The sequence below is a fragment of the Plutella xylostella genome, chromosome 2, assembly GCF_932276165.1.
Source record: "Plutella xylostella chromosome 2, ilPluXylo3.1, whole genome shotgun sequence".
NCBI lineage: Eukaryota > Metazoa > Arthropoda > Insecta > Lepidoptera > Plutellidae > Plutella > Plutella xylostella.
Window position 1 is genome coordinate 2,585,683 of NC_063982.1, and position 24,993 is coordinate 2,610,675.

Below are 24,993 nucleotides of genomic sequence, written 5' to 3' on the forward strand. Positions count from 1 at the left end.
TCTTTCGAATATACATTGTACTTCCTATATGTTTTTGAGTAACCCGTAATAAAATTAAAATGTGTCTTACGTCGATAACTGTTTGTGTCTGAAAATGTGATTGTGATATAATAAATTGAATTTTAAATGATCAACCAAAGGTTCGTTGTCTGTCAATAAGGCTCTACATAGCTTCGGCGGAAAATTTTTAAGGCTGATATCACAACCACATTCTTCAATAACCTATTTGTTCCTACTATTAATATAGGCTCAATTTACCGTGTGTAAGTACTTACTATGGTGTGGGAACTGAGCTGAAAATGATTTTACTGTAGATACTATGATATCCAACTGACGATTCAGTGGTTATTTATTCCTTTCGACGAAACTCACTCTGATAAAATTCCACAACATACCGTGTCGTTGGAAAGGTAAAAACGTCCAAGCAACATTTTTTTCAACAAAAAACTAATAATTGTCGATTAGTCATTTTGCCTTTCCAGCGTCAATATGTAAATATTTTGAGCTCAGTCCCCCCTAACCCCCCCTATGATGTTTCCGCGCAGTGGACCTGCCCGAGATCAAGGGGAACCACCGCAAGTTCCGCACGCTCGTCACCAGCTACATAGGTACCGTCCGACGGTCCCGCGACAGATGTGGGCGGACGGCGGTTTTTTTTTATGAGCTATTTGGGGTTGCAGAGTTTTTTTTTGGAGACGGGCTGTGTCCTGAGATATTTTGGAGTAAAGTTGGTGGATAAAGAATTTTTGCATTTTTAAATCTATGACAATTTTTTTAAATAAAAATGATTTTTTATAAAACAAAAAAAATTACCTAAGCAAGTTAAGCATAGCATTTTTATAAATGAGTGAACCGCCGTCCGTCTGTATAAAAGCGTCAATAACTACATATATTTGCAGTGCAAATCTAACGGTCAACTTACTGATTAAAGTATATTAGTTATTTGAATGTGACTATAACTATAACAGTGTCTACGTAGAAATAAGGATGCAACTGCAAATATTATTGAAAGAACCATTTTACAGTCAACTATATGTGTTAATATAATTTCAAGTTTTCTGGAAGAAATAGCTTCCAACTTTATCCCACAGTGAATATGTTTATCATTGTAATTAAGTTATCATATTCGCAATATTAAAATTTAATTATTTACATTCTATCTTTTATACCTACCTACCTAAAGTTAACTGTGAAATGGTTTTTATAAAGCCAAGGGACCAATGTGACTGTTTCCTTAGTTGTGGTGTGTCTTGTGTATATTGTGACAAAAATGCTGGTTTTTATTCCATAAAAATTAATAATATGTTACACAAATTATACAGAAACAATAAAGATCAGCAATTTTATTTTGAACCTTTTTTATATTTCTAGGTGTGTTTGTTATTGTGAATGTCAATTTTTAATTTTTACTAACATTTTGTACTAGTTTTTTTATTTATTGTTTGTTACATAGTTTTCTTAGCCGATTGACGAGTGTAAATTAGGCATGGAGTTTTAGAAATTGCCTTTAGTTGTTTTTTTTTATGTTTTAATTGGTAGCTTCTGTTTGGTTCTAAATTCAAAATTACAATTATAGTTTCGCATGACGTTTTGTTCTGTGTCATGCACGCCCCCCCTCCCAAAAATTGGTGTGTAAAAAAATGTGTCGTCAGAATATAATATCTGTGTTTTTTTCCATTCTTTTTTTCAAACTATTGTCCGAAATCGGATGCTTGCGCGACTCTCTGGAGGTTTAAGTAAGTTTGAAAAGAACAAAATTGGTGTTTCCATACGTTTTATAGCATGATGTCTTGTCAAAGTGTTTTTGACTGGTCCCCCCCCATTCGTTGATGTTTTTCTGGATCGTATTTTGTTTCACTCTTTGCAGTGTTTTTTGTGAAATTTTGATTCATACTTCATTCTAAAACTGTCTCTGACTTTCTTCTGATTTTCTTCAGCTAATAAAGAGTATTTTGACCTTACACTTCGCTCTTTTGTAGTTAATAGTTTTTACTCCGCCATCTTTAATTTGTAGTTTGTGATTGGATTTCGACCTCCTGTTTTGTATAATAGCTTCCATTTCCTTTCAGATCTTACCATAGACTATGATTAAATAAGAGTGTTGCAAAAAAGTTTTTATTAATTTTTGTTTAAAAACGCATTTACAGCGCTCTTTATGTTTTCCTATTTACATGGTCTATCAAGGCATGATTTTTCATGACTTTTTATGATTTATTCTTGTTTTTTTTTTACAACGCATTTGTAGTTTAAACGCATTATAGGTTGGCAACTGTTTTTATAAAAAGCAATGCTTTCGCAACAGTTTTTTTTATCACAGTGTTTTTTATAAAGATTTATAATTCATACCAAGTGGTTTTGTGGCATGTTACATAATATAATTATCACAATTAAAACAAAACAAAGGCCTTTCAAACGTGTTATACTTAATTTCAAGGTAAATACATGCCACAAGACCATACATTTTTTAAAAATATTTTTTTCATTTAAATATTATATTTTTTTACAGCATTGAAACACTCTCCATCGAAGCGAAAGAGCATCGCGAAGCCGAGCCGCGCCGCCGAAGACATCGACACGCCAGGTATGAACCACCGCTTTAGTTTTACTAATATTTTGTGTCGACAATTTAGAAAAAAAAAAACAAAAGAGATAACTTGAACGCATCCTTAACGTCATTGTTCTGACGGACGAAGGTTAGCGTTTTTTGACAGCTGTCAAAAAGCGCGCGCTCGAATATGTTTTAAAATTTTAATAAGAGCAGGAAATTGTCGACGACAAAAACCTAGTGAATTACTAATACAAGTAATATCCCCCCTTTTATCATCTAGCTAACTGCTCCCAAAATCCCGATTAATATTTTTGAATGCAAGATTTATTTGGTACCTACATATATATTTTTTATTATACATTTCAGTTTATTTTGTTTCCACCCTTCCCCTTTTCCGGTGTATGTGGCCTTTTTGTTGTGCATCCTGTATACTTCCCAACCTTCCCGTAGACAAAAAAAAACATTATTCCTTTTTTGAATTTTTCGAATGTGACCGTTTTTCGCTCGTGCGATTTCCCGCGTGGTTTTCGACCTTTCGAACTTAGAACCGTTTTGGTGATGGTTTTTTTTTCTTTTTTTTCAATGTGCTAACGCGTTTGTGACTCTCGTCTTAACGGCATGGCCGGCAGAGGCGTGTGTGGGGCAACAATGAACTGAAATGTATAAGCGATAGAGCCCAATTTTAACTGCCACCTTTGTACCGCAGGCCGCAAGTACAACCGAACTATTAAGGATTACGACCCCGACTATATCGATCTGAGAAACAGTAAACTGTCGCCTAGATCTTCTTTAAGATCGAGCCACAGTGACTTTACTGATACGACCATTTCAACCTGGAATCAGAGACACCAGCCCAGCGCAACAGAATACCCTAGTGTTCTATCCGATAGGCTGAAAACCATGGATAGAGACAGGATGAATCTAAACACTTTCCAAAGACGATTAGACTTCGATTCATCCAACATGGTACCTAGAGACGCGTGCGCCGCGTATAACGTAGAAACAGAATTCAGGACCACCAAAGCCCGAATGGACTCGCTAACCGAACAACTAAATAAGGTTTTAAGCACCGGAGCAGGCAGTTCACATATAAATGGTAGTTTAGCAGACAGCGGTATCCAAACAGATAATACTAGCACATCTGTACCTCAGATATACGTTGACGCACAAACAGGGTTTTCGCCTACAGTGCTGACGCCACCGCATGTTAAGATACTCAAAGACGCAGCAGTGGATACTAGAAACGAGAATAACCTTCAAGACATACCGTTTATAGATGACGAAGAAGAAGGGTTTATCAAACGCAGAAGCGTTCTAGAGAAACACAAAAGCACGTCAAATATACCGGAAAGGATAGAAGACACCGAACAATCTCATGAAAGGCTTTCGAGCAGTCTAAACAGAGCAAAATCTCCTACGTTTGTGGAGAAATTCAAACAGTTCTTTGTAGATATAGGGTTAGTGCGTAACGCTGAAGCGAATTCCGATCCAGATGTGAGATTGAATACGCTGCCGAAACAAAGCACTGTATCCAACCCATCTAGACTAGTTAGAAGCACTACCCCTACCAGAAGCGCAGAGCTGAACAGGGAAGCGTCGACGCTACCGAAAGACATGAGGTTCAGGAAAGTACGGTCAACACAAACGGTGTACATTAGACAGGAATCTCCAGTGAATCTGCGAAGAAATGCGCAATCGCAGACTAACGAACACGTGTCAGTCATAAAGATCAACGGAGAAGAGAGTATACGAGACTCCGTGTGTGAGAAGGTGATAAAAGAAGTGGTGTACGTCTCGACTATAGATAAGGCACAGATATATACGGGTACAGATAGCGGTAGCACAATTATAGTGGTCCCGCCAGCTGATTGAATAGAAGAACAAATTTATTGGTGCTTTTTTGCCGCATTTTTGCGTTTAGGTTTCGTAGGAGTTTCATCTCAGTGGTTTGTTTTAAGATGTTATTAAAATGGCGGTTTTGGTTGTAGGTTCAAGTATATACACTCGTAGTAGACTTGTGAAAGGAATTTTAGCCTCCTTGTGTTGTTGTACTAAATGTTTTTAATGTAATAACGATGATGTTCGAATAGTGAGAATAGTTTAGTTTGAAAGTTAGCCGTCTGTGGGCAAAGCTATTGATTGTGAAGGCACAAATGTGAAATGTGAAGGACTGAAAATAGTAATAATGTACAAGATCTGCATTTCAAGATTAAAATTATATTTTTGACAGTAACATTTGAAATTAATAATAATATCAAAAGAGACACAGATGTAATACTAATTTGATATGTGTAAAATGTGAAATATTAGAAATGCATTATAGAGTTTAAAAAATAATCATATTTGTGCCTTCATAGTCAGCCCGAATGTCTAAAAATAAATATATTTATATTATTGTTATAAACTCCACTATAAAAGATTAAACTAAATGTTGTTCGTTTGTTCATAAATTAAATTCAGATAAGACGTGCCTTATTAATAAAATTGTTGCCTTAAATGTTGAAAACCTAATTTAATAGCACAGGCAAATCAAATATTTTTTGACTATTTATGAATAAATATTTCTGGGATGTAAGTTAATATTTACGCTTTAAAAACATGTTTCCAAAATTAAATTGTTATTCAGGAAAGGACTGGACTGGACATTCATAGAAATTTTAAAAGTCCGTAAAATAAACAACATCTTTATTGAGTAAGTCGTACGTCGTAAGAGTAAGTCAGTCCGTAAAATTTCCAATAGTGATGCATAATAAAATTATATGCTAGTTTGTCAAACGCCTTTTAGATTGTATTCCGTATTCGCAACAGCCCGTCTAGTACAGACCCTCTAGTACGGGTTTTGTTATTTATGAAAACGAAAAAAGTTTACGTTTTCTCCTGTCATCTGCATCGGCGCCTCTAATGGTAACTATCATTAAACTTTTGACAGCTAATGTTTGCAGATGACAAAAGGAAACCTTTTTTCGTTTTCAAAAATTGCAAAACCCGTACTAGACGGTCAGATCTATATATATCGCTTACAATGTCTCAAAAATGTATAATATTGTATTTAAATATTTATATTGCTTTAGACTTGGAAAAGAATAGGGATTTGATATACTAGGTAGAAAAATGCACTTAATTTTGGCGCAGTCGGTAGTATATGGTTCTGCAGGAGTAAATATAAAAAAAACGTTCGTTCTAATGCAACGTTTTTATAATTTATTGAGTCTTGTATACAAAAAAAAACAAAAATCACGGTTTTCTCTTGTACCCATTTTCTACTTTTTATGCAAAGAGAGGTGCATAACACAAAATAGTTCAGTAGTATTCAACGTCACAAATTTTCTGACTCACTTTTAAGATTCTACATTCACAAAAAGAGTGGGCTTTTTGTCAATAATTATTATTTGTTAATGACTCTGGCATAGGTAACTGTATGTAGAATGTATTAGCGACGACGCCATTAGAAGGACTCGATTACCAATTTGTCTGACTTTAATAAAAAATAGGTATTCTGTATATTTTGAGTGCCGATTTTAAAATAATAATGAATTTTTAAATATGAAGTGAATTTTTGGATGAATACAATTATATTATTCAGTGGTAATCAAACGTAAGATGTGACTGATTATTAATTTATATTTTCCTAAAAATAAACTATAGGACATGAATACTTATAACTTGGAATATTTAAATGTGTTTCAAAGCTCTGAAGGGCTAGCATGGGGCGCAAGTATTTACGTCAAGATGTAAAAAAAGTTTTATCAACGTGCTATGAGTGGTCTCAAAAGCGAGCGCGACGGATATCTTTTGTCACGTCTTCTTGCCGTGCGAGTCTTGCGCCCCATGCTAGCCCATCTCTGGTCCGTATACTCAAATTGGTTACCTTTTAGCAAAGACTAGATGATATATTATGTAAAGACATGCAAACTGTATTACAAGTATGCTATTATTCTATAATATGTTTCTTAACTGTGATTCACTTTCTAATAAGTTTTTTTTATCTTCCTATACTTACTTGAAATTATTATGTGTTCTACTTTCAATTTACTCTTTCCTTTTAGCTTTACTTTTCTAATCTTGACTATTATAGTACCATATGTTTCCTTCGCCTTTCTTAAAACTATTTATAATATACTTCCTTAATTCGCAATGTATCTATTATAATTAAATTAAGTACTAAAACCTTGCTGCTTGGGCCAAATTTATATTTTTGTGTATATAAAGAGGAATAAATGAGATTTTTAGTTTAAACTGGCCTTTCATTTTATAACATAACCCTCCAGAGTGATTGCCAAAATAATCAGGAAGAGTATAAACACCTATTTAATTAGAATAATATTTAACTACACAGGTAAATTTATAACAAAGAATCCACTCCTTAGTTCTCCACCAATTTGGGGTTGACTAGAAGAAATTCCTTTTTGGCAATAGGCCCGGCTTTGTATAGGTAGGGTCAAGTGTTACACCTGTGGACAGTTTCCAGAATTTAGAGTAAAAGTATTTATAGCATAAAAATGTGAAGATATTTTTATTTGGATGATTATTCTTACTCTAACATGATAATCAGCCATTTAAAATCACACACTTTAGTTACGATAACCTTAACAGAATAAAATATAGGAACGTTTTTTCTAAAACCTTTGATTTGTCCATAGGTACAACAGACGTTTGTACTTGTGGACAGGGTAGATGTACCTGTGTACAGGTATAAACCTTAGGACACACAAAATATTTTATATGCGATGAGAATCCCCTTCTGGTAAAGATATCTTTTTGAAAATTTGCACACATGACATTATAGAGATCTATAAGAAAATGAGGGGGTGGCCTGTCCTCTAGGTCAAGTTTGAATTTTTACCATACAAACGTGGACCACCCTAATGTCCATAGGTACACACATATCTCTGTCCACAGGTACAAATTACGACATAAAAAACAAAAACATTTGTAGCTTGTGAAATTAAACCGGTTAAAGAGTCGCACAAACCAGTAATTTCAGTAAGAATAGACTGAGTTCGTAAATAAATAACAATCATCTGATAGGTGTAAGTATTTTTATCACAAAACCTTACAAAAGATAGCAAAAAAAAAAACATTTTTGCTTCAAAATCTTTCATGGTCGACACTAGACAGTTTCGTTGAGAAAATGAAAATGGTGTTAGTCAGTGTTGCCAATAATAAATAAAACTTTATAAATACGTTTGAAAAATATTTTAATAACGTTTACTTTATTCCAAAAATTGATGGTGTCCACAGGTACAGTTGTCCATAGGTACAACACTTGACCCTACTATTACTATTTCATGACTATTTCTAACTTTGTATTTAGTGACTCTAACTTGGAATTTCCCAAAACTATGTTTTGTATGCAATAAAGGGTGTATAAATAAATGAATGAATCCAGGACTATAATTAACTATGGAAACGGTTTTTTTACACGCTGCCTCACAGGATCAAGCGGAATGGGCAGTGGCAAAGCAGGTGAGACTAATACATTAGTGGAATTGTCATCATCATCATCAGATAAACTTCCACAGATGGATATAGGCCTGAGCCCCGCAGTGTGTTGCCAAAGTGGTATAGGGAGATGGTTCGTGAGGTTCGTCATTCTAAACAAATATTTGTTTAAAAACTTTAAAGATATCGCAGAAAAAAATATTCGTCATAATAAGTTCTCACGTGGGTAAAATTTTTCACCGATTTTTTTATTATTATGGTTAGAATGACGTGCCGCGTCACCGAATTTAGCTTGTTATATACCACATTTGTAACATCCTGTATAATAGGAAGGAGTAGCGCTCCTGGAAAATTTACTGAATGCTAGCATTAAGTGTACATGTTCAACCAATATAACACCCCTCTTTTTCCGTCGGGGTTAAAAATGGGCACCAGTTTGACCATCTTCACATGGAATAATTGAAAAACGAAAACCAAACTTGCTTTCCGTGTATGCTTTGCTTTTTTATACTTTTTTATAGGTGGGCATAGTTAGGCAGGATGGTCGGTTTTAAATTAAATATAGGTCATTATCAAGTGTACAATTTTAGGCCTAGTTCAGCGGAATTTGTGGATACTTTATACTTTACTGAACAGGTAGAACTGTTAGGTACCCTTACTTAAAAGTTTTATTGTCATATGAAATATCTTCCGAACAGGTACCTAGTTATTCTTAGCCCATATTAATTTCTAGAGTAAGTGTAGGTACGCTGTAACAGTATGCTGATTGTCATGTATGTTCTTTTATTTCATGCTGCTATCGCCTTGCCGGATCTTTACTATTGGACTTTACCACGTGAACCCTGACTTTTTCCTTCATATTTTCGTAAAACAATATTATTTTCTCCCAACTTCACTCACTCTCAATTTTCACAATGCACCAAACATAACACAAACCGGTGGCCATCAAGCTCAACATAAAAAATATAAATACAAACACGCCATCTTGGATCTCTAACTCCGTTCGTTTTTCAAACCATTGCTTCCATTTTAACGACACAAATTTTATTGTAAATTACTACTATTATTACTACCTACATTTTAAATCTAACGTGCCAATTTGTTTACGACTTATACTGTCTTTATACGAAATAAAACTATACACAATTACTGTTGGTGTTTTTGTCGCCTGTAGTCTCTTTGTCTGACGTCACAGCTCACATTACGTCTCCATCCGTGACGTCACCGGTGTCGACTGCCGCTAAGATTATCATGCAATCGTCCACAAAGACGACGATGGCGTCTTCTGAGCCCGAGATAGCTTTCCCAGCTGTTCTAAAGGGTTCTAAGCAGCGGGTGCCCCCGCCGGTGCCTCCCAGAGGCTCCCCTAAGCCGAAACGCGGCGGCGCTACGTCTTACTCCAGTCTCGACACTAAAGGTGAACAATTGACTATCTCTGTAACCGACATCCCCGCACAGACTCCCTTCACTAGTAGCGAAGAGGACTTCTCTTCTTACGGGTACGATTTTAACATCCTATTGCCTGAATCAACTGTTGCATGCCGCATACCACCTTCTGTGTCCGAGAAGTCTGTTAAAGTCACCGATTTAGCTTCCAACTCGTTTTTGGATTATGTGGAAGAAGCTGACAGTATTACGGAGAGATCGCATCCGGCGAAGGACCTGATTGCGCAGACAACACTAATGGCCAAGTTTAATGTTGATAAAACTATCAGAGAACACCTGGACTCGGGTGATTATGATGATGCCTCGTTCACGGATACAAGTAGCGAAGAACAAATTGTTATTCACGAGCTGATCGATGAAGAAGTAATTGAAGTTAAAACCAGAAAGGTTAAAAGCCCATCGCAGTATATCAAAGGCGTTGTCACAAGCATTGGGGATAAATTAACAAGAAAAACTCCTGTAGAATCGGATGTACCCCATGAAAGAGCCAGTGTCCATAATGTCAAATCTTCTGATCTAGTATTTGCAGCAAACACTTTAAAGAAAACTCCTAAGACACAAAACAGTCCGGAAATAGTTAAAGAAGTAATAAAAGCAGAAAAGAATGAAGCCAAACCCACTGGAATTATGTCCGGTTTGTCAAGAAAGTTGAATTTTAACCAATCTAAAAGAGATAAAAATCGCAAAGTAGAAGAACCTAAAAAACCCAAACCCAAGGTTGAAATCAAAACATATCATGAAGAGCACTCAAGAGGTATGACAAAAGATGAGGTAATCTGCCACAGGAAAGCCAAAAACAAAATTGATATGTTCCAAAAACACATCTGGAAAATGCAATCTGATTCTGAAAATAGTTCGAGGAGAAGCTCTTTGTCATCCTCCCAAGAGATGAAAACATCGTTTTCTAAACCGAAAAAAATCAACGTTGTGAAACGCCGAAGTTCTGACTTGGTCCAAGAAACTAAAAAGATCTTCGAACCTATTGAGTTCAAACATGGTAGCACTTCGTCCATCGACAAAAAATCCAATTTAACCTACCAAACTACAACTTATAAACCCGTAATTTCTAAATCTATTTCCGGAAATGTCCACGAAAAAATCAAGAAGTTTTCTGAAGGACCGAGTAAGATTGACAATCCTCCAGTTAAAATTCCGAGACAGAAGAAAGAAAGCAAAAGAAGGAGCTTCAAAAAAAAATCAGTCAAGAAGACGATTCTAAAAATGAAAAAAGACGTAGAAGATGTTCTGTAGATATAGAAAAAGAAGATATGCAAATGCATGATTTGAATTTGTGTACTTAGATGATGTGTTGTGTCCTTGATTGTGATTTCGTAGATTCTAACTTGACAACTGCCATTAATTTAGTGTCGATTCTTTAGTCTAATTATGCGTAATTTTCGTTGCTTGTGTTTCTATTACTTTCTCGTCACATGTATTTAGCCTTTAGATGTTTTTCTTATAGTCTACTACATTCTAGTTACTATAAAATAGGTTGTAGCTCACTTTTTTCTCTCACATTTTACTTTTAGTACCTACCTATAGTGTTAGTTACAAAGAAATTAGTTTTGTTGTTTTATTCCACATCATACACAGTAGAAACGATATCTACTTGCCCATCACACCTTTTAAGACACTTCGTAAGCATCTCCAATAGCTGACATAAATCATTTGAATGTTGTTGCTTTATATGTTTAATGTATTTCGTACTTACCCTAGAAATAGCTATAAAATGTGTTATCTACTCTTCAATACCCTTCACCCATCTTACTACGGCTGAATTTAATTCGCCAAATTGAACACCTAATTTCATATGAGTAACGTAGGACCTTGCCAAACCACACCTTATTTTGTTGCACCTTATCCCCTACCAGAAGCATCCCGCTTTTGGCAAACATAGATAATTATAAATGGCTACCTATCATTAATTATTTCGACACCAGATTCCAAGGCTGGAAAACTCATACAAATCATTACATTTTGAACAATAATAATAAGAATCTGATTTGCATCATTCAATACTTCACCCACCCAAACCCCCAACCTCATCAATCGGCTAGCAAAAGCCCTCAGTAGTAACGCTAGTCTGCACACAGTTGGCGCCCCCCTGTCCTGCTGTTCGACGCCCCCGCCCCCGTTCGAGGAGGCGCCCCCAGCGCGCACCAGCCGCACTAACAGCTCATCTACAACGTCGTCGTCTGCGTCCGGGCGTCGTCGTGGTGCGTCGTCGGCTGCCAGTGTTATAACGACGTCATCTGCGTCGTCGCTCGCGTTGACGCCGGCCGCGTTGAGTAGCGCACGGAGCAATGATGCTAGGTATGTTGGGTTTTATATTAGCTTTGTAACTTGTATTTCATTATTTTAGTGAATAAATCTTATGTTGCATAGGAAAGCCGACATAGGGTGATTCAGGGTGTCATGTGAACTACTTTTGTGCAACAACCTTTAAAATTTAGGATTCCCCGTTTTTTTTTTCGAAATTTCAATAGCTGTATAACATAAGTTCACTATGACCCCGTCAGTCCCTGCTTAGCTTACAAAACCCTTTTTTAACACTCTGTATATTTGTTTCCTTTTCCTTACTGTGTACCTTAACCTCTAGAGACCCTGTCGCCTCATACCTACGAGGACATCATAAAGACATCCACCACAGGGCTCAGACAAAGCAGCAAATTGCAGCCACCGAAATCTTACCTTAATAGACATAGAATCTTAAGTACCTACTGTTACAATTCAAAACCTCCCAGCTCAGCACCATACCTCTCTAACACCTGCTACCTCATCCGCAGCGTATGTTGGACGCCGCCGGCGTCGGTGGAGGGCTCCACGCCGACCTGGACCGAGGGCACACCCAGCTTCACGGAGTCCAGTAGCAGCGAGCAAGGTGAGTGTGAAGTTGCATTGAACGGGTGTAAAATGTGTGTATATCAAAACGCGTATTAGTAGGTATCTCGGCAATGGTGGTATGGTCCATACTTATTACTGATTACGACCTGAACCGAGGGCACCCTCAGCTTCACCGAGTCCAGTAGCAGCGAGCAAGGTGAGTGCAGGGCGAGTGTGAAATGTGTCAATGTGGAAATGCTGAAATACACTTTATCACTTTCTCCACTACGCCCAAGGTTAACTGTAAGATAATGCTTTTAGCATTAAGTTCGCCTATGTAAAAATTGAATTTTATGTGCAATAAAGAATTTAATAATAAGGGGCCGTCCATTAATCACGTGAGGTCGTTTTTCTCATTTTTTGACCCCCCCCCCCCTCCCCCCTGGTGATATTTGGTGAGGTTTGGGACCTCCTAGCAGGTACAATGGTGACATCCATACTTATTACAATATATGGTTGTAGAAGTTCAAGCAGTTGCGGGTACATGGCGCTTTCTATATTGTACGGCGAAATACCAGCGACCGCTACACGGCTTCGTGATCGATGTCGTTTAACTAGTTCAATGCCCGTTCCACCAATCATAGCGCCGTATTATTGTAAATTCCAGGCTACCCAATAACCCCGGCCCGCGGCGCCACTCCCGTGGACGGGCGACGCTCCCCCCGCGCGCCGCCGCCCCCCGCGCGCGCCTCCGCCATCAACTGTCTCACTAGCGAAATGGTGAGTCTCTTCTATGCTGACTGGGTTAGTCTTTGATGGGGTATACTACTATTTACTGAGGCCCGGTTTCGCGATACTCTGTTAGATTGAAATAAGGGATTAGTTGTTGACTTTTGGCACATCTGTCTGTGTTTTATATGGACATGACGTATAGTTGACGACATTACAATGTAACCGGATTGTTAATGATCTAACAGGCTATGGTGAAACTAGGAATAAGACTTCTATTATAAACTGATGTAGATGCGACACAAGCGCGGGATCTTTTATTCGTACCGTTTCTTTAGAATTGCCATCTAATTTGTTAGTGTATGTTTTTACTTTATTTACATAGTAAGTTATCTTACTTATCTACCTCTGTTTATATAGAAGTCTTGGTTATTGGGCGAACGTCAGAACTGAGTTGTCATAGTCATAGTGTTGTTCCACGCACTACAAGTATATTGGATAATTAACACTAACCGTACATTTATATACTTCGTTATAGTTTAAAATGTAGATATTATACATTCTGACTTCATCTTAACTTAGTTTTTTGAACTTCTATAATTCTATTCTACTTACATACCTCACTATACTTCGGTAGATTTTGCACTCTAGTTTAAGGTTCACATTAATTACTAATACACTCACGTTCCACTAACAAAATTCCGACAGTAAATAGCCTCAATTTTTTTTATAGATTTAATAGGAAATTGCAACAAAATGTTTACGTATTTAGTTGGTGATATTCTGGTGAGCTTTTAAATGTACTTCAATATTGTAGACGGCCATTAAGTTAGCCTTTTCCACTTATAAGTAACTTGGAAATTTTCTGACTGGAACTTTTTCTTTGCCCGTGAGTGTAGTATGTTAGGTACTTGTACTAAATAAAGTATTTTGGAATGATATCTATAGCTAGAATTTGGAAGTTAATTAAAGTTTTAGTTTCGGGAATAAAATAATCGATTCCCATACGAGCGTAGCCGTTGCCTTAAGAAAAATATAGATGGCGCTAGCGTTGGCAAAACTACCACGCGGGAAACACAGATAGCGTTGTTGCACTAGTAGCAATTTATGTATGGTTAAGGTACCTAACCTAATCTACAGGATGATTATAATTCCGCTTCACACTGCACAGCTTAATGTAACACTTATTTTATCAGCATTGTGCTCAAATAATTATATACTTACTAGGAATGTCCCTAACTTTGACTTGTTTTTTTTATATTTTTAGTGTATTTAGCGAATATCCAAACTAATGCTGCATTTATACTTTTGGACGCTGCTTTTTACGGTGGGTTTCATATAATTAGTTGCACTTAAAAGAACGCGTAGATAACGACTACCAATGATTAGAAAAAACACATAATATATATACATATTTACATAGCAATCGCCTCCATTTTGTTTTCAACAATTCCATTGCTAGCTTATTAATATTTTAGGAGATGTAATTTTTTTAAATAACCTAATCTTTATCAAATTGGGTGCTTCCATTTTGAGGAAAGCGTTTTAAAACAGTAGGTACTATTTTTGATGGTATGTCTAAGGGTGCCAATTGGCCGACAACGAGATGAGGTTGCAATAGACGACAAGTCGCAACGTCACTTCTGAAGGCCTAGCACGGGGTGCTAGGTGCGCATTCTAGGACGTGACAAAAGTTTTTCTTCTCACTCACATCGCGCGGCTTCGAGAGCGAGTGTTACGGAAAACTTTCATCACATCTTGACGTGCGCGTCTTGCGCCCCGTGCTAGCCCTTATGGTTGAGGTGTTCATTTGGCAGCTAAGTCACATGACGATTGACGACACAACCATAGTAATCATAGCCTGTAGTACGAGTTTTGCAATTTATGTAAACGAAAAAAGTTTTAGTATTCTTCTGTCACCTGCATACATTATCTGTCAAAAATTTCATGATAGTTTCCGCTAGAGGCGCCACTTTGTATGCGAGAAAACTGTAACTTTTATAGTTTTCGACAAACTGTCAAACCTATACTAGACGTGCAGTAGTGATTGCGCGACCATGGCGTGCTATTGCCACTTCAATTCAGTTGAAGCCAATTTACACCTTAATGCAATGTGGTTTAGTAAGAGGGTCGTTTGGCATTTGGAATTAAAGTCTTTGGCACTAAAGCCACTGTTAATCGGAATTGTTTTTTTTAAATTATCGAATTTGCATTTTATAAGCTAGAATAATGTTGCACATTTGAATTCGATGCCAAAAATGTGGACCCATTTATGTGTATTTAATAATTAAAAATACGGTTATCATGCCCGTTATTGTAGACGCATTCGACTTTTTAAAAATGTTTTTCAGTAAAAAAAAAGTCATAATAAACCAATTAGCAATTTAGTCCGTTATATGGGTTAGTCTTGGTTAAAAAAAATACATTGTACTTTTTTATTAAAAAAAAACTCTACTTTATTATTTTATTTTTTATCAATGCCGATCAATAATATGACTGTACTACCTTACTACCATTAAAATGGGTGAAAACTTATAAATCTAGACATTATAGTCATTCATTACATTAAATAGATTTTTTTAAATTTTTGTTACAAATTGCTATTTGGTTTATTATCAAGCTACATTTACGGGTATTGTTCTCGTGAAAATTACGTAGTTGGCTGATTTTCTCAGTCTCATAGAAAATATAAAACTGTTTAGAAAAAAACGACTGATTTGGTCAAGATAAAATAGAAGTAAACGATTACCGCTTAAGTTCATTTTAGATAACGTTTTTTTTAATCGGCCTGTATTTTCACACGCCGATTTTTTATATCTTGTAAATTATTTAAAACGATTTAAAAATCATATCAATTGGTTTGCATAGTACAAATTCGGGTAAAATATTGTAATTCATAATGCCTTTGAATATAAATCTTATTTATTTTATAATTATTATTTTTCGCTTGCCAAACTGACCAAAAGCCGACAGTTGTTGTTACAATAAATAACCAGTATTTACTCTCAACGTGTTATTAAAGCTATGACTTAAATGGTTGTTCAAAGATAATGAAAGCAATCTGTTAAACGCTTAAAAATATAACCCGCTTTTTGTGAATGTACTTAAATAATGTTAATATGTATAATGTTTCCAATTGAAGGGGTTTTTACAAAAACAACTGCCTAAAAGCAATCATTGTCATGCTTTAAGTTTATTTTTAAAGTTTTTTTTAATGTAAATTGAATTTTTAAAAACTGTGTTTTTTATTGCAAAATGGCGGTTTTACCGTTCCATATTGCATATTGGATGACAATTTCAGTGATATTAGGAACCGAAACTTAAAAAATACAATGTAAAAGTAGTTAATTGTTACGTTGTTGTTGTTTTTGTAAAAATCCTTCAATTATGATCAGATGTATGTCGTTTAATTGTCTGTAGGCATTTTCCACTCCCCCGGTTTTTTACCAAAGTTCGTAAACTAATACAGGGTGTTGCAAAAATGGTATAGTAAGGAGGTAACTCAGCTTGTCATCCAGAACAGCTTTTTAAAATTAGTTATAAAACAATAAATACAAAAAAACATGTATTGACATAAAACAATATGAAAATTTCTGAAGGTCCTAGAATAAAAGTTTAAGACCACCCTGCTTACTAAACTCATTTGGATGTTAACCCTGTATACCTAAATTATATCCGCAATAGAATTTTTAAATAAAACCAAAACAGCTTCTTTTAAAATTCATATGGGTACTTATATACATAATACGTACTTTAAAATGTTTACAGACAATATCGTTGATTTATGTACGAGGTGACCAATGTAATTCAAAAACTACTGTGAGATAATAAAATTTTATTTATCACAAATTAGCAATGCCATATAAAACATAAATTAAACTTTTATTTTAAAATCATTAAGTATAGAAATTGGACTAAATTACCAATTGCAATATTTTCTTAAATTACAAATTGCAATATTTTCTTACTTACTGTCGATTTTTTATTTTATTTTATAAGAGGTCCCGTGGAGGTCCTTTACAATACTTTTAGGTTGGCTATGGTCACCTCTATACGTAATCTAGAGCTGTTTCGTTATTTGTGTCGTTGTTACTATTATATCAATACATATTGTATATTTGTTGTTGTTAACTATTTAAGACAATCGATAATATGTAGGTAAATAATAAAAAAAAACATTTTGAAAAATATCGCCGCATTTTTAATCATTTACGCTTGGTGGAAAAAGAAATGGTGCATGTTTTTTGGTACGTTAAAATAGTGCATCCATTAAAATACTAATGCCATATTTAGCTTGCTTCTGCTCCAAATGGCCTGCTATCTAACAAAAAGGTAAGTTTTTATAGGTTATTAATATTGATTACCTTTATGTTTACTTAACTTCCATCTCAGTCAGTACTTTAGTAAAAAAATTATATTTTTTTTCAAAAAATGTTTTATGTTATTTTTTCAGGCTGAAATAACGCATCTTGTATCAGAAACTTCAAGAATCGAAATAACATCTTATGACATCCAACAAGCGGAAACTGAAGGGATATATACTTTAAATAAATAAAAATAAGCTTTAGTGCCCGTTTCACCATGTCTGGATAAAGTTATAGGTGTGATAAAAGTCCTGTGCATGTCCTATGGTCGAAGAATATCATTGTGTCATTGCCTAAAACACATAACCTAGTATCCAGACATCGTGTTAAATACTGTAACAGCGTATTGCAAAAGTTGTATACTAAGCCGGAAGGGGATGACAAAAGTTGTTCAGAATGACATCCTGAGTCACCCCCTTTCGGCTTAGTAGACCCTTTTTGCCACACCCTGTATAAGATGGTGTGGGTGAAGTCTGTCAGATATGAACATTTTAATTTTACTATTCAACCAAGCTGTAATGTTCCTAGCTAACAGTGCATTTTGTACTAACTGACAGACGTATGACAGGCTACTAAATACGTTTAGCGTTTGGTGAAATTCCACCTAACATATAGAAAAAATAAATGTCACTTTTGGAACTAACTTTGTCTTACATTTTGACAGTGACAGTTGACGATACGCAACGTTAACGGAGGATCGAAACTTGTGCTCACGACTCTGTTCTTTTTCCATATATTTGTGTAGTTTCGAAAATAGTATCGAATCCTGTGATCGCTGCACAACGACGCGACGTCACCACCCAACAGAGCGAATTATTATACTAAGGGTGAATTCGTCCAAACATCACGTTACACGAGAATAACTATACCGGAATTAAAATTATACGCGAGTAAATATCTAGGATAAGTACATTTGCATTCTACCAAGTTATACCATGATTAAATTGAATGAACGAGGAACGAAACTGTAATGCAACTAAAATAAAAATAGCTGCGTTTCAAAGCATGCAATAGAAATGACATGCCAACTTAGTTTGAATGGATTATAAAAGTATGAAATTGTTTATGTTTTAATATTTTATTCGCTGTTGTTATTCTGAGACTTTGCCTTTTAACGTACTTTTGTTTATGTTTTGACAGATGTGTTTATATGTCATTATGACGGTTTTCTAATCAGCTGATGTGCTGCCGCCATTACAAAATTACTCTCGGATAAGCTCGTTACACGGTCAATTTTGGCGGTATAACATTTTATTCTTGGGATAAGCTAGTTATCTTGGTTTCAGGTTTGGTAGAATGCAAAATCTGCTTACTCGCGAGTAACTGGTACTTTACTCGTGAGTAAAAAGTTACTCGACGTTGGCCGAATCCGCCCTAATAAGGGTAAACGTTATTGTTATAAAATGTAATCTTGCTAATTAGATACTACTCAAGAATTATTCGATATGATGAAGTTGGATTATACCAATAATTGTCAAATACAATCACGAGCAATAAAAAGTCCCACTTACAAAATGCTGACACCAAATGACCCTATTTTTATAAACATTCAGTTTAGAATTTGATCAAAATCCTAATCCTAACTAATATTATTAATGCGAAAGTAACTGTGTCTGTGTGTCTGTGACTCTTTCACGCCAAAATTTGGTATATATATGGTCTAGACCCTGAGAAAGAACATAGGCTACTTTTTATCCAGGAATTCTCACGCGAAAACTTTTTAAGGCGAAGCGAAGTTCGCAGGAACAGCTATATTTAATACTTTTTTAGTTGGAAATATTCATACACGCTGTTAAATGTACTTCAATATTGCAGATGGGGGGTCACTAAGCTAACCTTTTCCCTTTAAGAGTTATTTGGTGCTATTCTAACTGGAGCTTTTTTGTAAAGTTACAGTTTCATTCATACTGAAAAACAATGAGAACTTCTGCAATTTTGTATTCGTGTGTAATGACATAAAATCTTTATGGTAACATCCAACAACATCATTGTATATTTGAAATTGTTATTATGTGAGTTAATGTGTGTATAAAAATGATGTATTTATATTTCAGTGTAATTAATAATAAAAAAAGGTTTTTGATATTTACTGCCAAACGAAAAATTACTGTAAATATTCAGAAATAATTTAAATGGTTTTTAAATTGTCTTTTTTAACTGGAACCTTTACATTTTTCGGTCGCTTTTTCAGTATGATTAGGTGATTAGTCCTCAATTGATTTTAAAAACTAGATCTGATTATTTTTAATAGTATAAAATATTTAAGAAATGTTTAAATAGCTCTGATTTTAAGTTTATATATTTTTAGAAATAAGTAGCTGAATTTTTTAATTATTTTAAATGCATTTTTATTTGTTATTTCAATAGCCGTAAATTATGTTAGTTTACAACTTTATGCATTTTTAGTGTGTCTTAGTTAGGTATATTTTTATACTTTCATCACAACTGTAAATCACATAAATATTTACTACTTCAATTTATGCATTTTATAAAACAATGTCGCCAGTTTGCTATAAATAAGTATGATTGATATCAAGTGTATTTAACACTTACGAGAGTAAACATATTGAAAAACCTCTTCTTAGTTACTTTTTTCGAATTTCAATCAGTTTCCTATTCCTATAGTGAACGCATAAGTTTCAATAATTTTATAAATGGAATGAAATCTCAGAATATCAATATGTTTCAAATGTTTTCAGCAGGGCGATCACGAACAATATATAATCGAATGCGAGTGCGACTAGTGGCAACTTGACAGCACTTTCGAACACTTTTTACCTATAAAATTGATAGTCGTCGCACTCGCATTCGATTTTATACGTTAGCTCTGTTTTTCGTGATCGCTCTGCTGTTCAGAAAATGCATCCTTATATTTTTTCCAACAAGTACCTAAAGAGATATATACAGAGAGTTGCTAAAGCGGTGACTCAGGTTCATCATTATAAACAACTTTAGCATATTTCATAATTGTTGAGAATAACCCCATCCCCAAAAACTCTTTCGGCTTACTAAAGTCTTTTAGGGTATTCTATGCCGGAACCTACCTGTGCAGCATGTTATATCTAAGCTCCAAAATAAAATCAGAATGACAAAATTCGCGAAAAAAAACCTTATCCATAGAAACTTTGTTAGTCACGTGACTTTTTACTATGGAGATATTTTTTTTAGGTCTTTCGACATTCTGATTTAATTTTCAGGCTAACATGCTCTACACGTAGGTTTCGGCTTAGTATACCATTTTTGCTTCACCCTGTAGATAAGGAACGCTAGAGGAGAAAGAAATTAAGAGCCTCAAGAGGTGTCTAAATATTCATGTTTGGCCATATGTCTATGAAAAAATCACTACGAGTCTACAATTTAAGTTTTGACAAACTGCAAACGCCATATAATTTGTCGTGAACATTGATTGCATGTACTTAGTTATTTGTATATTGAGAGTCAATACTCAAAATAAAATAAAATTGTATGTATAAAAAGGTTTTTGTGTTATTTTCTAGCCCCGTACCATCTTAAGAGACTCACTAAGATACTTAGTTGTAGATAACTACCTACAATTTATTTTAAATGTTGATGCTATGTTTGATCCTGAACAAATAAAACTAACAAGGTACTTGCTTCAATAATTTGTATTAAAAATACACATAGAACATTAACTTTCCTTCAGGAATAAGTACCTACCTACACCAAAAAGTGTATTACTTAGGGTAAAAATACTATTTGCAATTTATATTTAATAGCAGTTCCCGCGAGCTTCGCTTCGCCCTAAAAAGTTTTCCCGTGGGAACTCCGGGATAAAAAGTAGCCGTTGTGTGAGATGTTCTATCTCAAGGTCTAGATCTAGACCATATATATGTATACCACATTTCATTCAAATCCGTTCAGTAGTTTTTGTAGTAGACAGACATACAGACAGACAGACACAGTTACTTTCGCATTTATAATATTAGTTAGGATTAGGATTGAAGATAGCATGGAAGTCTTAACTCCATTGTAGATCGTCTTCTTCATTAATTTAGGGATACCAATACATGTTTTACCTGATGCTATAATTTTCTGTCTCTACTCTTACTCTTTTGTGTTGTTTTGGTAACGGGTGTGTGTGTATTTAAGTGTGGGTTTGCACCAGTGGGCGATGGGTTTCACATTCATTACTGATTAGAAAAGTAAGTACTTACCGTTTTTTTTCAAAACACAGCCTTTATTTAAGAGTGTCTAAAGGTAAGCATCCACCTTTTAGCATCGTATGCAACGGAGTATTCTTCGTATAGAAATTCAAACTAAAGTGTGTCCACTTCATCGGCATTGCTGACACTGCTTCTCCATACATTAATGAAAATCCGTTCGGTCCGATACGTACGTTACCGATTGGTGGACGCTTTCCTCAAGCCGCCTACACGTTGTGGCTCCACACGTTGGCCCCAATACTGGCCCTAGCGCCACTCGCTACTCGTCCAACGTGTGGATCTAGTAAAGTGTGGATCTAGTAAATGGCATTGGACCCAACGCATTTTTTTAAATCCACCGATTGGACGAGCAACTTTGGGACCGACACAGTGTCGCTCGCCTGTCAAACATCTGTCAGGCCCATACAAGTTACGTCAAATTTGACAGGCGAGCGAGCTGCCTATGGATTGTTAATTGCTAATGTTCGGTGGTGGTCACCTCACTGGGGGGTCAGGGTCACTCTAAGGTGGAATCAATGGAATTTCAACCTAGTCGCCTGTCATTGTAATTTGATTCAAATACACTTTTATGTCGCTGCCACAACGCAACTGCAAAAAGCCGCTGCCACACAATTCACACGTAACCACAGCGACCACATTATATCGCTGCGGCGTGGTGTGGTTGTGGTACGTGTGAATTGACGCTAAGTAAAGTTGGTTGCCTCCCAGTTCGCATACTTAATCAAGTTACCGGTACGGGTAGATACAGGGAACCCGGTTCTTTATGTAAGCATGCTAAATTTGCCATGCGGCACGAATGAATTTTGATCCATGTTTTTTTTTGTTTCAGACCCACCTATGATGTTATATGATAACAAACAAAGATCAATAGGGAATATGCGTAATTTTTTTTAATACTTTTATTGGATAGTTTTACATCACTTTATTATAGTAAAAAAAATTCAACGCCAAAATAAGTAATTTAAGGTATTTTAAAGAAAGTTAAAAAATTACAACCATCACGACCACTTTGAAATTGCCGTCAGGATGGCGGGCTGTCGTGACGTCATAATCGTTTAATTTCACGGCTCAGAATAATGAGTCCCGTCAGTCGGCATAGATTTTTTACCTAATCAAGTAATCACAGAGTACTTTTGTATTTTCAACAAACCAATGTTGTCATGGTAACAAACGAAAAAGGAAGTGTATGAAGTGTGATCAGTGGCTGTTTTGTAATGGTAATAAAGTGTGGCCAGTGGCTGTTTTGTAATGGGAGCTCGCAAATAGCTGCTAGTAGCTCTTTTGAAATGGGAGCGCGCAAACCAGAGGACCTTTGTACACAATATTACGCTATTATGGCAATATGAATATAAAGTAATATTTGTATTGTATGTAAGTACTTACTGTAACTCTGGTTTGGAGAGACTAGGGTTAGTGGGTCATTCTATTCTATTATCTGTGGGGGTGTAGTAAGAACCTGCACCTGGCTCTCTTGAATGGAACCATTGTGCATATCTCAAAGGTCTAAACCCCCTTATCTAAACTATCGAATAAGAGTATAAAAATATATGCATATTCCCTAATATTTGGGCACACGGCTCTCGACTTTTCAATAGTCTTTGCTGTCCTTTTCCGCAGCTGGCCACAGTTTACTCGTTCATACTGCGTAATAAATTTAATGTGTCCAGTTCTTCTGATTACGAGAATTCTTCCATAACTTAATTTAGAAAAAAATTACAACTTTTGAAATATACTTACGACTGCCATTATAACCTAAAAGTAGAAAGAGCAACTTGTGTCATGTTCATGTCATAATACTTACAATACAAATTTAATTTTATTGTGTTGCAATATGGAGCATATTTGAGTGGCTCGTTGACCAGCTAATGGCTGTTTACGCCTCATTACAATAGAACAACTAGTGGCAGCCCATACACTACCAACAAAAAATATAAAAAGTCCTAAACTTTGCAAACAAACAAGCATATCAAACAAGAAGTGGAGAGGTTATAGGAGGCTAGGATCTACTCGTATTGGAAGAATTTTTATGTGATCCATCGTATCTGATCACAACGAGCATCACAAATACTCGGTGACATTAACATTTCTTTGTTTACACTTGACATTTATTTAACTATACGCAAAAGCAAAGAAGTTATTATTCTGAGATTGATATATAAAGAATTATGACGTCACATCCGCCCTAAGAAAATGGGTGACGTTTCTCGGAAGTTAGAATTAACCGAAGTTTTTTTGTACTTTTCAACTTTATTTACTTGCTCAAAAATAAATGATAATCAAAAATAATGATGGAGTCGTAGTTATGAAACAACAAAGTTTATTATAAATAATATTTGACCTTTATTTGAACCACTTGCATATTCCCTATTGGTTGGGATAAGTTAGGTATAGGGATAAGTTCCTAATAGTCAGTGTGTATAGTCATTTTTTAAATGTAAGTACCACCAAATAGTAAATACTTTAATTTTGGTTTCAAGTTTAGCTCAGTTGTCGTTACGAGTGAATTTAATATTAAATTAAGAATAAATGTTCTTTACTTATCCTATTATTCGTCCATTAATTTATAAAATATACAGGTTGTTGCAAAATGGGTATACTAAGGGCCAGTTTTTTGATCCCTAGTTAACTCAACCATTGGTCAAAAATGGCGACCATTAGTTAAAACCACCCAAATTTGTATGCAGCTGTCATGCTTGACAAAGTGACTTGACTAATGGTTAAAGTTGACCACGGATCAAAAAACTGGCCCTAAGCCGAATCCTACAAGTGCAGCATTCAAAATTCGCGAAAAAAAACATTATCCAAACTTAGTTAGTCACGTGACTTTTAACTATGGAGAAAAACTTATTTTCATTTTCATCTTTCTTTTTCGGGCTTAAATATCACAGTTAGATATACATAACATGTTGCACATGTAGGTTTCGGCTTAGTATACCCTTTTTGCAACACCCTGTATAATTACCTAAATAATACCTATACCTCTATGTAGTACCTAGGTATTAATTAGATTAGACCTATAGTAGTAGTAGTATTAGTTAACCGTAGAAAATTTAATTTTGTCATTGTGAAGGATCTCCTTAGCATGTATTTTAGTTATAAAATATCTGATGTTTTGTAAGGTTTTAATAAAAATTGGAAATTATTTAATTTAAACACTTTGTTTTTTTTTCAAACCAGCCATTTATGTAGGTAACGAAGCTACTGCTAAAGTTTAGATGTGAACTCAAAAATAAAACTGTATTGAATAAAAGGAAAAACTGTATAATTCAAAAGTATGCGTGTTACACACTCTAACAAAATAGACAGCAAAATTTACTATACAGAAAACAATACAAACTATTACCTACCACGTTAAACCTCAGTAAATTTTCAGCTACAGTACAGACACATTTAAATAAAATGAAATTATGAAATGTAAATTTTGATCTTATAAATTACGGACTTATCCTACAAACTT

The 24,993-nt window shown here is 35.2% G+C and overlaps 1 protein-coding gene across 12 annotated transcripts in view; it reads left to right on the top strand.

Annotated features, from left to right (window-relative positions):
* Positions 1 to 24,689, top strand: part of LOC105388794 (phosphatidylinositol 4-phosphate 5-kinase type-1 alpha) — a 72,695-nt gene extending 48,006 nt beyond the window's left edge. For 2 of the 12 annotated variants that reach the window (XM_048629745.1, XM_048629790.1), the window contains 3 exons: positions 546 to 608; positions 2,507 to 2,581; positions 3,255 to 5,482. In XM_048629745.1, the coding sequence (XP_048485702.1) occupies positions 546 to 608; positions 2,507 to 2,581; positions 3,255 to 4,420 (1,304 nt within the window). In that variant the 3' untranslated portion in view covers positions 4,421 to 5,482. Of the gene's footprint in view, positions 1 to 545; positions 609 to 2,506; positions 2,582 to 3,254; positions 5,489 to 7,984; positions 8,015 to 9,164; positions 9,408 to 11,529; positions 11,750 to 12,222; positions 12,318 to 12,926; positions 13,040 to 14,334; positions 17,179 to 17,441; positions 17,617 to 22,365; positions 22,406 to 23,903 lie in introns of those variants that run through there. The other 10 variants (XM_048630030.1, XM_048629903.1, XM_048629977.1 and 7 more) reach the window with 10 other exon arrangements.
* Positions 24,690 to 24,993: the final 304 nt, after the last annotated feature.